Source organism: Papilio machaon, chromosome 22, assembly GCF_912999745.1.
Source record: "Papilio machaon chromosome 22, ilPapMach1.1, whole genome shotgun sequence".
In the NCBI taxonomy this organism is placed as follows: domain Eukaryota; kingdom Metazoa; phylum Arthropoda; class Insecta; order Lepidoptera; family Papilionidae; genus Papilio; species Papilio machaon.
In genome coordinates, this window is record NC_060007.1 from 4114483 (window position 1) to 4131393 (window position 16911).

General features: G+C 34.0%; 1 protein-coding gene across 3 annotated transcripts in view; it reads right to left on the reverse strand.

Annotated features, from left to right (window-relative positions):
* Positions 1-216: 216 nt before the first annotated feature.
* The window catches only part of LOC106720854, a 28744-nt gene continuing 12049 nt past the window's right edge, over positions 217-16911 (reverse strand). The window contains exons 4-15 of one of the 3 annotated variants that reach the window (XM_045683509.1): positions 12160-12281; positions 9653-9828; positions 8491-9497; positions 8067-8184; positions 7174-7467; positions 6953-7060; positions 6166-6374; positions 5076-5195; positions 3711-3773; positions 2546-2639; positions 1652-1742; positions 217-445 (exon numbers count right to left, since the gene is read on the reverse strand). In XM_045683509.1, coding sequence (XP_045539465.1) covers positions 394-445; positions 1652-1742; positions 2546-2639; positions 3711-3773; positions 5076-5195; positions 6166-6374; positions 6953-7060; positions 7174-7467; positions 8067-8184; positions 8491-9497; positions 9653-9828; positions 12160-12281 — 2454 coding nt within the window. In that variant the 3' untranslated portion in view covers positions 217-393. Of the gene's footprint in view, positions 446-1630; positions 1743-2545; positions 2640-3710; positions 3774-5075; positions 5196-6165; positions 6375-6952; positions 7061-7173; positions 7468-8066; positions 8185-8490; positions 9498-9652; positions 9829-12159; positions 12282-16911 lie in introns of all 3 variants that reach the window. The other 2 variants (XM_045683510.1, XM_045683511.1) reach the window with 2 other exon arrangements.

Genomic DNA, 16911 nt, shown 5'->3' on the forward strand with positions numbered 1-16911 from the left:
AATATTTTAGTTGAAACATATTTTTTATTTGAATTGATTAATAAGAGAATATTTTTCATGCATTATAAAACTTGAAAAGTGAAAATAAAAAAAATCAATTAAATTTATTTTTCATAATATATTATTGTCATAATTGAAATAATATAAGGATTTAGTCAATTATATTTTTTAAATTTTATAACAAAAAGTAGATAAACTACAATACTGGCAACATCACTAATGCTGATTACTTTTCACGAACCAAATTAAAAAAAAAATCTATCAAATGTTATTGTATAAAATTTGGAAAAAATTTACCGAGTTTCATTCAGTCTGTTATAATAAAGCTAGATTTAGTTTAGTTATATAGTTAGTTTGAACCACATCGGTCAAAGTTGGCACGAGGGTTAGTGGTCAGTATTGGTCGAAATCGGCCGTAGGCGCCACTGAGTATACTGATGGTGGTCTGGAAATTAAAAAAAAAGTTTTTTCTAAATACATAAACACAGAATAGATCCATTATCGTTTTTCCTATCCTTAATTTTCTTTTTTGCAAAATGATTTCAATTTCCGAAAATGTATTTCAATCATTTTCTAAATATTATCGTGAATGTTTAGATCGATTCCTTTTTAAGTTTTTTTATATATTATAAAACAGTGATGTAACATTTCAATAAATAAATATAGAAAGTACCATAAACAACAAAAAAAAACGTTAAAAAAATTCGTAAACCCCTCATTATTTTAACCAAAAGTAGTAAAAAAAGACAATGTTCAGTATTAGTACCAATATTATTATTATTTCTGGTATATACCAAAAACCTGTATTAATGTACCCAACACGTTTTTTTATAAAGTTTCTAAATGTAGAAATCGCTTTAATAGTTACCACAACCTGTAAATAATCGAAAAGGTTAGAACATTAGCATTACAAACCTTTGTTAGAAATAATTAACGAATCAATAATAATCAGTTTACTTTAAACGAAAGTAGTTTAAATTACGAGATTAAAAACAGTAGACTCTTCAATTGCTTATTCTATGAATCCTAAACATGCAAGCAACTGAAGTTATATGTAGGCTGACCATACGTCCCGGTTTGACCGGGATAGTCCCGGTTTGTGATCCCAGTCCCGGCGTCCCGGTCAAACTTGAACAGCACCGACACCCCAACCAATCGTTCCCCCGCGCCGTTTTTTTTTTCAATATAATTCCGCGTTTTCAACTCATAATAATTTTGATTGCATTTCAAATATGAAAAACACAAATTAAGCGAAAAGCAAAATGAAAATGAGCCTCTTTCTCTTCTGCGTCCCGGTTTGGCTCTTCGTAATTATGGTAAGCCTAGTTATACGTCTTTTCAAATATCTTAGCGGCTCAATCATCTGCGCGCTGCGCAATGCTCTCCCCTCGCATTCTTATACTGTCCACTACACCATTCTGATCTAACAAGAATTCGATCCGACAAGTTATTTAAAAAGTTCTATACCATTTCTACTATTGTCACTATTAGTACCCTTTTTCACTGGACGACTGCTATAAAAGAAAGTAAGCACAAACGTATGGTTAAAGTTTTCTAGATAATAATGAAATGTTAGTTACCATATCACCGGGCCCATAGCGTGTGTACTAAAGAGAGATAGGTGCGTTACCTGGTTTAATGTAAAGTCTACCTGATGGTGCGGCGCGGCGCGGGAAGACGCGATGGCCGCGGCAGAGCCGACACTCGCGACTCTACCGCTGTGAACGGACGACTATCTACCGCTGAAATGTTTGGAATTTATTTATTAATAGCTTTTACCCGCGACTCCGTCCGCGCGGAATAAAAAAATGCACACAAGATAAAAAAGTTCCTATGTCCGTCTCCTAGTTCTAAGCTACCTCCCCATCAATTTTCAACTAAATCAGTTCGACCGATCTTGAGTTATAAATAGTGTAACTAACACGACTTCCTTTTATATATATAAGATTAAAAAAAACTCGATACTGCTATAACACTAAGGGGAAATATGCAAATCGAGTCACATCACTCGTCAAAGTTGATTCTGGCTGCAGAAGTTCGTAATGGAAATCTTACTTATGTTATAAAAGCGAATGTTTAGATGGATGGATGTTTGTTTGAAGTTATCTCTGGAACTGCTCAATGAATCTTGATGAAATTTGGCACAGATGTATAACATAGGAACAACACATAGGCTACTTATTACGTTTTTTTAATTCCGCGCGGACGAAGCCCAGATCTAATTTTAGTAACATAAAAACTTCGATAAGATCGAAAAATATTACCGATCTAAGTTATCGCATAATATGTCTAAATTTTAATTCTAAACAATTTAATAGGATTGTTTTAATTGTTAATTATACTAATATTATACATAAGAATATTTGGATGGATGGATGTATGGATATTTGTTAGAAGATAACTCCAGGACTGCATGAATCTCGCTGAAATTTGGTTTAGATATAGAACATAATGTGGTAAAACACATAAGCTACTAATTAAGTTTTTTTTTATTCAGCGTTGACAGAGTCGCGGGAGACAGCTAATTATATATAGGTATACAAACCAGCAACAGGTCTCTGTGTAGGTACAGAAGTGGGGCGAGACACGCGGGTTACAGTCGCACTCGATGTCACGTGGGGACGCGAAGTGGGGGCCTGCTGTAATATATAAGACATTCATATACATACCAATGTAGAAACACCTTTAAAAACATAGACATCTCTTTCAGTCTATAAGAAAAAAAATGAGATGACTATACTTTATCTGCTCTATCCGTGCAACTTAGAATATATTAGAATACCATTTTGATAAATAACAAAAACAATTAAAGCTATCCTTTAATTTAATTTATACTACAAAAGAGTGTAATACAATAATAACATGCACTATCTGCTTTCCTTCTAATATAATAATAAAAAAAATGCAAAAAATGTAAAACGAATCAATAAGTCAAACGACTAGTAAAATAGACCATAAGTTGAGGAACGAACTTTTGTAGTATGAACTTAGTACAGCAGTGGACTTGTAGGGCCAAACCATAAAATAATTAGTGTTTAAATTACATTAAAGCTTAAATATTTGTCAACCCTTTTATCGCACGCTGATAATAGACATTATCAAAAATCATGATCACTGAAATATAATTGCGAAATTTTGACAAATAAATAACAAAATAATTTTGAGGATACATAGTTAAAGGTAAAATATAATGTTTTATAACCACGTCGACAGCAATATAAATCACCGGCGGTAAAAGGGTTAAAACATGTGTTTAAATAAACGGTGTCTAACTGTATTTTTTGGAGTTATACAGATACTGTTATTAGTTAAACTCATGTTTTAACCCTTTGACCGCCGCTGATTGATATTATTGACGTCAACGCAGTATGACTTACAAAACATAAGCTGGAAGAACACGTAGGCTATTTAATATGTTTTTCTTAATTACGCGCGGACGGAGTCGCGGGCGACAGCTAGTTTCACCATAGATATGTATCGACACAATGCTTTCGGCAAAAGTAATTCATTTCTTATTGGTAAAGATCGCATTTTAAATTTACGCATAATAATGTTTCAGGAGCTAAAATCACAGTGAAAAAGGGTTGACGTATGTTTAAGCTGAAATATATTTGAAATACTAAATTTTATGGTAAGTCCCAAAGTGTACAACTGCATTTTTTAGAGTAATACAGTTATTATCTAACATTTTACATAAATCAATAACTTACAGGTATATTATAATAGCTTCTCAATGGATGCGGTACTCCGGTTGTCATCGTAGACCCACGATGCTAAACACGACACAAGACAAGCAAGCGACGTTTGTTAGTCACAACACACGGTGGCAAGACAGCTTTAATTATATCAACACGTGAAATGCCACTAAGATTTTCACGTATTGATTTGAACTTGTACATCAATGTGGCATTGAACGTGTTAACTGAAGACTAAACTATACTATATTAATTTAGGTGTGTACCGAAAAAAAAATCTAGTTCTTTTTTTTAATAACTTATTTTCAATGAAAAAACTTCTAAAGAATGCATCTAGGTAATGTATCTTAAATTAATCCGTCATGCAATAAAGTTAAAAAATGAAATTAAAGCTGTCTTTAATCCAATAAACATAGAGATGCTATTAAAAATAATGAAACATTATTAGAAGATTTACACCTTAAAGTGGATTTCCACTAGCGATACAATTGAATAAAATTATGTTATCTTTGTATTTTCATATAGTAAATACAATTCTGTATGATTATTTCGGCAGTGAAAATCCACATTGACAAACATAAAATAAGAATGATCTCTGATCTGTCTGATCTGAAATCTCTTTTCCACTAGCGCTACTATTTCGACTAATGCATATATTGTACATTTTATTATGAACTAATTACAACGAGGTTTAAATCTTACTAATATTATAAATGCGAATGTTTAGATAGATGGATGTTTGTTTGAAGATATCTCCGTAACTTCTGAACGGATCTCGATCATATTTAGCATAGATGTAGCCTTTCAGAACACATAGGCTACTTAGTAACTTTTTTTTCAGCAGCTAGTAAATTATATTTAAGGCAAAACCAACACCTCAAATACACATACATTAATTTAGAATGGATAAAAATGTAAAGTGCAAATTCCATGCAAAAAAATTGAATAAATCTAACTTCAAATATTTTTAAAACTAAAAAAAATTATTCCAAATATACTCAATATAGTATACTTATTTGAAAAATAATAGTAAAACATTTTAAATTACAATGTAATAGACCTATTTTATTAAAAAAAGGTAGAATACAGAAGAAAATAGCACGTTCCAGGAATAGAAATTCCCAGTCAAAAATGGATTTCTTAAATATATGAAAAATATAGTCGAACCTGGATAAGCGAGAAACCACTATCAGCGAACAAAGTATTGCAGTCACATGGACTCTCACTTATCTAAAATCAACTGTACCTTAAACCCATGAACCAATTCAAGTACACATGCACTTAACACACTCACTGCCACATCGTTTTTTGTAAAGTGTACTCGATAAGCGAGTCAGTGGCATTGAAAGTGTTAGAACTAACACCACAGTAATAACTCACATCTTTTGGTGCGACCAGTTGACTTTGAGGTCTTTCACGTCGTAAAGTCTCCGTTCCCTGACGCACTAACACTGGAACTGTTGGCTTTTGAGTTTGTTTGTCTTTCTCATCGAGTACATTCTAGAATATACAAGAAATTATATTGTAGTAGAATTGGGCTTTAACACATTCCATGCGACTAAGATTTTTTTTATGAAATTAAAATCTGTTAATTTTGTACTTTGTAATAAAATAACGTTCACTATATTTTTTAATTATTTAAGTAAAAAAAAACAAAAAGAGACAATTAGTTAACTCGTAAAAAAAATGTTTGTAAACGATGTATTTATTTAAAAGACAGATTCACTAACGTATAAGTTTTTTTTTTAATTCGCATGTTGTTATTTCTTAGTTAGTGTTAGTTCTAAATTATGTCTAAATCTACCCAATTTATAATTAGCATAAGCTTTCCTAACTAAAATGATACCAATTTTTCCTACAATGAAGTTAAAAGCTAAACAATTACTAAAGCTGTTTTAAAATTATTGCAATGCAACGAATTCTCTGAAATTCTGAACTGTTCCGTAAAATCTATGTCTCAAATCAATATTCGATCCTTGCAATAATTCTGATTATTTTAATAACTTTATTAAACGAAGTACAAAAATTATTTAATCGCTAAACAATAAGAAGAAAAATTGTTTTTTTCTCACTCTAAATGTCATAATCAACATTGAAAGTAACACTGAATATACCACAGATATACAACAAAAAAACTTTTATATACAAAGTACTCTATGAACTGTAGTCATAGCAACGAATTTCGTCAAATTTAGCTCAATAAATTTAAAAAAAAGTATTTTTTTAGATAATTCATAAATTATTTATAACAAAAAAAAAATGAAAATCGCTAGAATGACGTATAAAATTTGACAGATGACAGTCCACTCTTGACACTAGCGCCATCTACTTAAAGCTTTCAGTTTTTCTCTTCATCGATTGGTTAGATCCAAATTGATCAAAAAATGTTAATTAAAGGTTTTATCAGACAAGAATGAATAGGATCCAGATCGAATATCGATTTCAGCTAAGACAAAATAGACTAAACTACCTGAGCAACTGTTACTGTGTATGACTCCCTTCTGATGGGTGGTGCGGTGGTGGTGGTAGTGGGGGCGTGTGCGGGGTGGGGGTTGGCGTGGTGTGGGGCTGGGGTTGGGGCAGTGGGGCTGAGCGCGGGGTTTGAGGCGTACACGCCGCGTCGCACCATCGCTCGCCCTATTGAAGTGCGCGGCGCCAACAAACCGCTCGGGTTACTCCCTGAAATAAATTATAATCATTAAATCTCTTTTCCACTAGCGCGATTATTTCCACTGATACATATATTGTACTTTTTATTATGAACTAATTACAACATGGTTTAAATCTTACTAACATTATAAATACGAATGTTTAGATGGGTGTTTATTTGAAGGTATCTCCAAAACGGCTCAACGGATCTTGATGAAATTTGACACAGATTTTTAACACAATCTGGAACAACACATAGGCTACTTATGATTTTTTTATATCACAATGTGGCAAACGAGCAAGCGGCCACATGAATTCGCCGAAAAGGCGACGCAACCCATAGACATGCCCATAGACATTCGCAATTGCAGATGCGTTGCCCACCCGTTGTTGCACAAAACGAGAATATTTAACCTTCCTATGAATCTCCTCCTTCATCAAATCCACCTCCCCTTTCCATCCTTTCCTTATATGAGAAAAGAATCAAGTTTTTTTTAATTCCGCGCGGACGAAGTCGCATGCGACAGCTAGTCATGATCTTACTTAAATTAGATATAACGTGATAAATGTTTACAAAGAAAGAAAATGGCCACAGGGTAACATATTACCTGGAATTCTATTAAGTTCTCTGTGTGAACTGTACTGTCTTAACTTCGATGTCGGCAGGTTTGCTCTTTTCGGTACACATGTAGGAGGTGCCATTGAACTATAAGGTCCTGAAATATTCAAAAATAACAAATAAATTTAGGAACAAAAATATTTAAGAAGTCCATCCTTTTCAAACATCCTGTATATTAAAAAAAAACATTGTAAAAGAAAAATAACTCACCTGTACTAGTAGGTGAAATCTTACTTGGTGAAACTTTAACCATAGTTCCGGATGGTGTTATCTTTTCAGTACTAACATTCCCTAAATCCCTTTTCGGCGTGTTGCTTGTCGCGTTCGCATTGTTTAGAATCACTGTTGTGTTAACATCGTAAGTCTGTTCCATTTCTGTACTATGTGCTTTACCTAGTACGAATGATTTGTCTTGAACTGCGTATATTGGAGATATTGTTGTTTGTAGTAATTCATTTTTGGGTGCTTTCTTTGAAACCAAAGGTGTCGATGCGACTTCGCAAGCTGGAAATAAATTAAACTAGTGGAAATTTGGGTTAAGTTATATAATCTTACTTATATTATAAACTAGCTTTTACCCGCGACTCCGTCCGCGTGAAATAAAAAATAGAAAACGGGGTAAAAATTATCCTATGTCCGTTTCCTGGTTCTAAGCTACCTGCCCACCAATTTTCAGTCAAATCGATTCAGCCGTTCTTGAGTTATAAATAGTGTAACTAACACGACTTTCTTTTATATATATAGATGTGAGTTTAGAGTTTAGATGGATGGATGTTTGTTAGAAGGTATCTCAGTAACGGCTCAACAACGGATTTTGGTCAAATTTAGCACATATGTAGAACATAATCTTGAATAACAAATAGGCTACTTGTTACGTTTTAATTCCGCGCGGACGGAGTTGCGAGCGACAGCTAGTATGTGATATTTAAAAAAAAATCTGTCACGTTGTGTGGCAAATGGAAATTCGTGATCTCATTTTAACTCACCTGGAGTATGATACTGTCATACTTACACTCTTTAATTATTAACTAAGGAAGATCCTTATGAAATCCCAGTAAGGGACTCCCTAATTGATAATTTAACTGTGAGTGTGGTAAACTTACTGTAGTGCGTGTGTCTCGTGGTGTCAGGCACACTCTCCGGCGGGCTGGAGGAGCTGAAGGTGCCAGTGTCGGTGCTCTCGCTGGACCCCACCATTGCTGTTTCCTGAGACCCCCACTCCTGAAACATGTAGGAAACATTTAGTAGAGATACAAACTAAAGAGATATGCAGTTTGAATCTTCTAATACCTATAGTCTTTTAAGGCTTTTGGAGGCCTAATTTTAGTATCCTTCCCACCATTTCCTCATAACGAAGGAATAGTAAGGGAAGGTGGATTTGGCAAAGGAGGGGAAAATATAGTCTTTCATTGTGCATTCCCTTCTCTTCTATGTATAACGGTCACTTCGCTATTTTAGCGAATTCTAGTAACCACTTGCAAGTATTTGCTATAAAAAACTTTGTTTTAATTAGTATTTCATACTTACTTCTTGTTGTAAAGTATTTTGTCCGGCTCCAATAAGATTCATTGTCGCAGAATTTATATCGATTATTTTGTTTTCATCAGATTTAACGTAAACGACAGTAGCGCTTTGCCGTGGTGACACTTTTCTGAACGTTGCATTCCTCTTCGGGGTCTCCCTCGGCGGTTCCTCGGTTGTTACATGATTCAAATTCTGTGATCTCCTTTTCATCAATTCAGAGACACTTTCTACACTCTGTCGGGGAACTGTTATCGTTTGGTTAGGCAATTGTATTGTTTTCACAGCTGTAGGATCAACTTGATTTGGTAAAGGTTTGTCAGGTTCAATCGGCAATCCTCTTCTAGCTAACGAAAGTTTCTGACGAGCTTGTTTGATTTCATTCAACTCTTGTTTATCACACGTAACGTTCATACTGTTTTTAACTAAATCTGATACTTTCTGTAAACCATTATCTCTGTAAAATGCATCGTCCGTTTCAAATGTTTCGTTCAGATTTTCTTTCTCTGCGTCTTTATTTTTGTATTTGTTATTTGCGAAATGTAGCGTTATTGTTTCGCTCATATCATTAGATTTTGATATTTTCGGTGAATCTTTGTTATCTGAATTTTCACTAAGTATTTTATTAACTTGGTCTATTTGACAGGCTTCTTCTCTTGATTTTGTGTAACTCTCTGTATTTCGTATGCCTGATTCACGTTTTGTATAACTATTGTAGAGTTGACATCTAGGGCGGGCGGATAGAAGTCTTTCAGATTGTTCTAGATGAGTGAATGTCGCCGAACTGAATATATTAGAATCGGTAGCTTCCGTTTTAGGCTTTGTATTTATAACGTACGAGGAGTTAACTGAGCTAACCAAACTGGGTGGTAAAGAATCTATTAGACTTTCATTATCAGGGAAGGTGGTCTGCGAGAAGAAACTCGTGTTCATATCTTTGTCGTCTAATATACTAAGTGACATACTTGTCATCATTGGATCGATACTTTCTCGACCTGATGTTACTGGTAAACCTGTAGTCATAAAAATAAGAAACATTTCAGGATGGACTAATTAGGTTACTTCTATGCTACAAGATATAAGTGGCCGTGATTATAAACAAAAGGATTTCACGGTATATGCAACTGAATTTCGATTGTATATCTAGGGGCATAAAGCTTAAATTTACCTGGATCTTTATGAGATGCAATAGATTTCCTGCTATCTAATGACTCTGCATTGAACGTGCCTGAACTCTCCATAAGTAAGGATGACACGAGACTAGGAGGTGACATCCTAGTTAGTGATTCCCCACTTTGGTACATGTTGAGGCTACCACGTTCGTTCAAGATATTTGTCAAACCCCTGGAATAAAACCATCATTATCTTACACCACGTAACCACGTCAAATAGGGTTGGCACAAATTGTTTCGAGAAATCGTTTTACATAACATCGTCGTATATTAGAGTCTAATAACTTCATCTGTCGTGGAAGTAATGACTCCATCAATTTTAATGAAAGTATCACGAATATTATATACACATCGCGACTCTCTAAATACATAAATTATAGGTAAACATTTCTTTCATATATCTTTATATCTTAAGTTGAAATATCAACAAAATTAATATTATCTAACAAAATACTAATACTAATATTTTAATATTAACATCGGATACTCCTTTTATGATGTAACAATAAATTATTAACATTTTATTTACATCAAAATAAATAATCAAATATGTATTATATTATACGACGAGGTAAGAAAATTAGATATAGAAAGGCAATAAATTCACATCGGTATCTAATCGAAACATCGTTTTACAAAAAGTCTGTTGACGTTTCTTTCCGCGCGATTCACTTTCACGGTGCTACGTCATACGAAGCTATTTTCAAGTAAGCCGTCGACTATGGCTATACTCTGTTCCAAATGGATGCTTAGACTTTATAAACAAAGAGCAAAGTTCACTTTTAAACGCGAAATTTCGTGAATAATTTAACTAATATCTCGTGAATAATTTAGTAACATTTTTTCTAAGATTTTTTTTTAATAACATTAGCTATGAATACCAGAAAGTTTTAAATGATTTCGAATTCGATTCGATTTGAAGCCGCAAAGGAATTAATAGTATTTATATAAAATACAGCACTTAGTAGAAATTAATTGTACGACTTTCCCGATGCAACTCTTTAAATAAAAATAATTAATGAATAATTAAGTTCAACTTGAAGCGTCAAAATTTCGTAAAATTCGAATATTTACTTTACTAAATACACTAGATAAAGACAAAAAATATAGTTTTGTTAACTGTTGGGGAAAGAAAATTCAACACGGAACTAAAAGCAAACAATTACGAAGAATATAAAATAGGTCATAGCATTGTGCAGTTTTTCATAATGCGCAACGAGCTCGGTCTGCTCGAAAGAAAAGAATAAATGTAACTTTGCCCCACATATTATAATGGAAAGATAAATTACTGCTCTTATTTAAAATTCTTTAATGTTTAAAAAACACAATATGATAGTTAAGTTACCTTAATCTTAATTCTACTTTCAGATGTTTATTAAAAATATTCAATTAATTTTTTAATTTCTATAAAACTTTTTCTATCAGGAAGTAACCGAAGTTAGATACTTTTTATTTGCCTGTTTATCTATCCAAAGTGATGCGAATTGCTATCATATATCACAGATGGCAAATTTTTACCTATCAACGTGCAATTTTTCTAAATTAATATTTAATCACTCGTCATGAAATAAAAAAAAAAAAATTTTTTATTTTACCGCAACAACACTTTTCTACTTTTACGTTCTATATATTTCGTCAAATTAGAACAATATAATCAAATTCGGATGCATTTTAATTACAGAGTCATCTCAGGAGGGAAATATTAATTGACTAAAAAACTACTAAATATTTCGTTTCATGTACTCTGTAATGAATCATTAGGTAATGAAAAAATTGTTGGAAACTTCAGCACTCCGGCATAAGTCGAATAGGAATATATACTTTAGTTTACGATTAATAAGTTACCAAGCTCTCAAGTTTTTTCAATAGAAATACTTTCACTATAATGTCGAATATCCGTGTTATTTTTTATTTACAACTTTAAGAACCGACACTTAATTAGTGAATATCCGTTTAAGAACGTATAATCAAAAAAGGAACGAGTTTTTAACTGTAAACTAATAATAATTATCAACAAAAGACGTGACGTGAGAAATATAGAAGGAATCTAAACAAGTTAGTGTGCAGTTGTAAGAATACAAACAACCGCTAGTTATTTCATAACATCAATCTTATTTCCTCGATATTAAGCGATCGCTACACTATAAATTTTTTTTGTTAATTTCACTTGTTTGTCAAATAGTACGCGACTGACGTGTCTGACGATTTAGTCCATATTAGAAACATTTGATAAATATTACGATCAAACAAATTTGACAAAACATTTGATCGTTTGTTGGGCGCTTTAATTTTTATTAATAACAATTGATGCATTATAGTTCAAAAACGTGAACCTACATTATTTACAGAAGTCTACTTTTCGTAGTCGTTCAGATAAGAATCTTGTAATTCTAGATACAAACAGACCTGTGCATTAATCAAATAAATTAAAACCTATTGTTAGTTGGTTCACATTCTGAAAAAAATAGAGCCCAAATATAGTTGACACCTGTTAAGTACATACTTGTTGAACGTGTTTTGTATGTTATTGGCGGGCTGGGACAAGTCTATGTTGATTGGACGAGATGCGATCGGGCCGGATGGCTCTGGCGTATCCGCCGAGAGCACCACATCCAGGTCTTCAAGCTGGAAAGAAAGCCTTTATTAATTTACACGTTTAGTCCATTTTACGGTTACCAACTCAAACAAATATAGGAGTTTCGAATGACATTGTCAAGTCCATTAACTTTGAATTTCAAATTTGCATCGTCCTACATTCAGCGGTAGTGGTTTTATTTAGGAAAATGCATCTGAATAGAACCGTTTCGTCACAATAATTCAATCCTTTGCAAGTAAATCTATTAAATCTGTTAAGAAAAGATACAGTTAGTCTTCGAAAACGACCACCCAAAATGTCTTTCTTTGATCCTTTACAATATTTTAGTGCAATCATCTAAAAATCATCCTTTTCCTACAAGATCTATTTTCACTGTCGCATGCATTCTAATTTTGTCGCGTGACGCAATACGGATGAGGAAGCATGAGGTGTGAACGTGTGGGTGATATTCGTATGTTTATAGTCAATGCATATTTACAAACAACTAACGTAATATCAGCTGGTTTAGTATTTACAAATGTCTGAGATATAAATCGCTAAACCTAAGTTATTTAGATAACCTATCGCTTTTATGGATCAACTAGCTGTCGCCCGCGACCCCTTCCGCGCGGAATTAGAAAAACGTAATAAGTAGCCTATGTGTTCTTCTAGACTATGTTCTACATTTGTGTCAAATTACATCAAGATCCGTTGAGCCGTTCCGGAGATACCTTCTAACAGTCATCTATCCATATACATCCAAACTTCTGGCATTTATAATATTAGTTAGATAGTCTAAATATATTCTTCTGTATGTTTAAAAATCTGCGGCATTCAAATTATTCAAACCAGGACACAAATGGTGACTAAATTCAAATTTATTCCATAAACCTAAACTGGTACAGAGTACCAATTGTTTCAACATGCTTCGTTCAACAAGTAAGAAACTAAACCAGTACTCGTAATGTAAATTATACACTAATATTCCATACCACCCACCTCTGACAGGGGATTTAATTAATTACTTTTTTGCACAAAAAAGCTAAGATAATCCATTCCGAACGAACACTAAGACAATGGTCTATATCTATAGGGAGTACACAATAGATTTGTTTGTTGTTAGAAGACAAGGTATGAAAAGAGTTAAACGAGACAATTTTAAAAAATGAATTAAATAACGTTTGTGTTTAGCGTAAAGGTGGGTATAGACTAGAGCATTTAGGGGGAAGTCTCGTAACGCCGGACGGCACCTAGCGCCGGACACTCGTACTATTTAAGCGAGTATAAATCTTTTTATTTCAAAATACAAGTGAAAGGGGCGCGGGGGGCACACAGGTACAGGATCACGCGCCGCGCCTCGCCAGTGACGCACACGGCCACGGTGGGAGCAGCCGTTTGCTGTTTTAGGCGCAAAATCACGGCGTCACCTAAATATCAATGTAAGTAATTCTAGTATATTTATGCATTGACATTTGAGTGGTATTCAAAGATAAAAGTAGTACTTGATTGTTATCCGTAAAATGGTAGAATATTATTAGATCTTTTAAACAGTTTTAGTAGGTACCACCTAATGAACGAAAATGTCTGTCCCTTAGCACCGGACACTAAGTCGTCCCTTAGCACCGGACAGTAAACATATTGATATTTCTTGTGAGAATTTACGTCATTTATTCTAATTATTTAATTTTGTTTTAGAATATAGAAGAAAAAAGATAATTAAAATGGAAGAGAAGAAAAAGAAAGGATTCTGGGAGCCACAGAGCTTACAAACTGCTATTGATAAGGTTATGTCAAAAGAACTGAGTGTAAGACAAGCTGCAATGCAATACAATATTCCTAAAAGCACTATACATGATAAAATAAAGGCCCTAAATCGAGGAGAAGAAGTAACAATGAAACCAAAGTTAGGTAGGTTCCCTAGCACCTTCTCAGCAGAGTATGAACAAGTCTTGGTGGATCACATTAAAGATTTATCGAATAGATGCATGCCGCTCATGAAAAAGGAGTTTCTAAAATTAGCATACGACTTAGCTGAAGTCATGAAGATTCCTCATCGATTTAATAAAGAAAAAGGCAGTGCTGGTAAACATTTTTACTACGACTTCATGAAAAGGCATTCTGACATTTCGTTGAGAGCACCGGAATCGACAAGCATGATGCGCGCCGTAGGATTTAACAAACCACAAGTGGATCTATTCTACGACAACCTTGAAAAGCTGATGAAACAGTACAAATTCACACCCTCAAGAATTTATAACTGTGATGAAACTGGTGTCAGTTGCGTGCACAAACATCAAAAAGTTCTCGCTCCGAAAGCCATCCGTCAAGTAGGTAAGCTCACTTCTGCTGAGAGAGGCAAAAACATCACAGTTTTGTTCTGTATGAGTGCTAACGGTCACTACATACCCCCATTTTTCGTATTTCCTAGGCAAAGAATGAATGAAAGGCTTATGATGAATGCTCCAGCTGAGAGCATCGGTGTGGCCCAGCCAAAAGGGTGGATGAATAGTGACTTTTTTTTACTATTTTTAATAATATTTTTAAGAATATTCGTCAAACACACGCAACCAACCAAAGAGAACCCTGTGCTGCTTCTACTGGATGGCCATTGCAGCCACAAGACATTGGCGGTAATCAATTTTTGCAGAGAAAATCATATTCACTTGATGAGTTCACCACCACACACTACGCACAAGCTCCAGCCTCTGGACAGGACATTTATGAAGCCATTTAAAGATGCATACAGCCAACAATGCGACTTGTGGATGAGAACAAATGCTGGATGTCGGATAACGGATTACGACATTGCTGGTTTGGTCAAAGAAGCATTTATAAAAGTAGCTCGATTGGATATTGCAGTATCTGGATTCAAATGCACTGGAATCCATCCATTTGACAGACATTTATTTTCTGACCTAGATTATTTGGCTGCAGATATGACCAATATACCACTAGAACAAACAGAAACTTCATCGAACGCACTAAACAACGAACAAGCTGTCGTGATATCAAACTCAATCATAGAAGAGCAAATGAAAGAATCTGAACAATCTATTAGTGAGCCTATAACCACAAGTCCCAAACCGTCGACAAGTTCTGCTCCCGATCTTGTTCAGATACTAATCCATAACTTATCACCGTTGCCTGACGCAGCAAAAAAACGAACAGCAGCTCGAAAAAGAAAGAGTGAACGAAGTGAAATTTTAACTTCATCGCCATACAAAAAACTGGCAGAAGAAAAAGAAAATGAAAAGAACATGAAAGATAAAAAGGAAGAAATAAAATCTAAGTTTGAAGTAGCAATGGGAGGTAAAGGAAAGCAAACCAAAGGAATTAAAACTAAAGGAAAGAGCGTAGACAAGGGAAAAGAAGCGACAAACGTGAAACCTAAAGGAAAGAAAGGAAGTGAAGTACGACCATTAACTGAAACATCTAACACAAACATAACAATTTGCGTAGTTTGCTTAGAAGACACTGACGAAGACTGGATCCAGTGCTCATCCTGTCGTGGGTGGGTACATGAAGCATGTGCAGACATTCCAGAGTGTGGAGATGGCTACATATGTGATCGATGCAGGTTATTTTGAAATGTCCGGTGCTAGGGGTATGGCACAAATATTCGTCCGGTACTAGGTGCCACTTTTTAAAATTATATTTTTTGTTACCAAAGTTTGATTGATAGTATTAATTATATTTTAGCAGAGGTTGCATTTTTGTTAATTTAATTTGATTTCTAACTTTGTTATCTAACATAAGTCATAATTTAATAAACATTTCGTAAAATATTTTTTATTTTATTTATAAATAACCTTAGGTGTCCGCCACTAGGGGACTTCCCCCTACGTGTAACAAAAATACGAGCCGCTCTATGATATGTTGTTCTGTATCACCCTTTCGTCTAGATGCTAGATAGTTTCTGAATCTGTCTTGTTGATGGTAAATCTATGCCTATTATGTATACTTTATTTATATACTATAATATATAATATATATTTATTCGATATTTGAATAAGTACATATAATGGGAAAAATGAGCTGACGTATTATGAATAATTTTTAATAACAATATGTAAAATAAAACTACATAGAACAAGAATTGAAACACGTCTGATGTTATAAGTAATGAAAGCAAAACAAGGCACGTTCGAGAAACCTAGACGATTAAAAAAAAAAACATTTGTAATCATTACGTGATGGACCGAATGTATATTGAAAAGTGGTCATCAGATTGGTGATATATTACTAACATTATAAATGCGAATGTTTGGATGGATGGATGTTTGTTTAAAGGTAGCTCTAGAACGGCTGCACGGATCTCGCTGAAATAGATAGCATAGATGTAGAACATAGTCTGGAAGAACAAATCGACTACTTATTACTTTTTTTTTTACTTCCGCGCGGATGGAGTCGCGGGCGACAGCTAAGAATATATAATAATGAAAAATCTTAGTACAGTGTGGAAAATAGAATAAGTTAAATTTTTGGACATGCTTTATATCTTTGAAAGGTTTTATTTCTCACTTAAGTAAAAAGTCATTGAACTGTTCATTTTCCAATCCGACGAAAAAAAACTGAATCATAATCCATAAAAGGTTAGACAGAAAAGTATTAAATCACTAAGGACCGCTATACACGAATGATTTAAGCAGTTGGGATCGATTTCTTCAAGTGGGAAGCGTA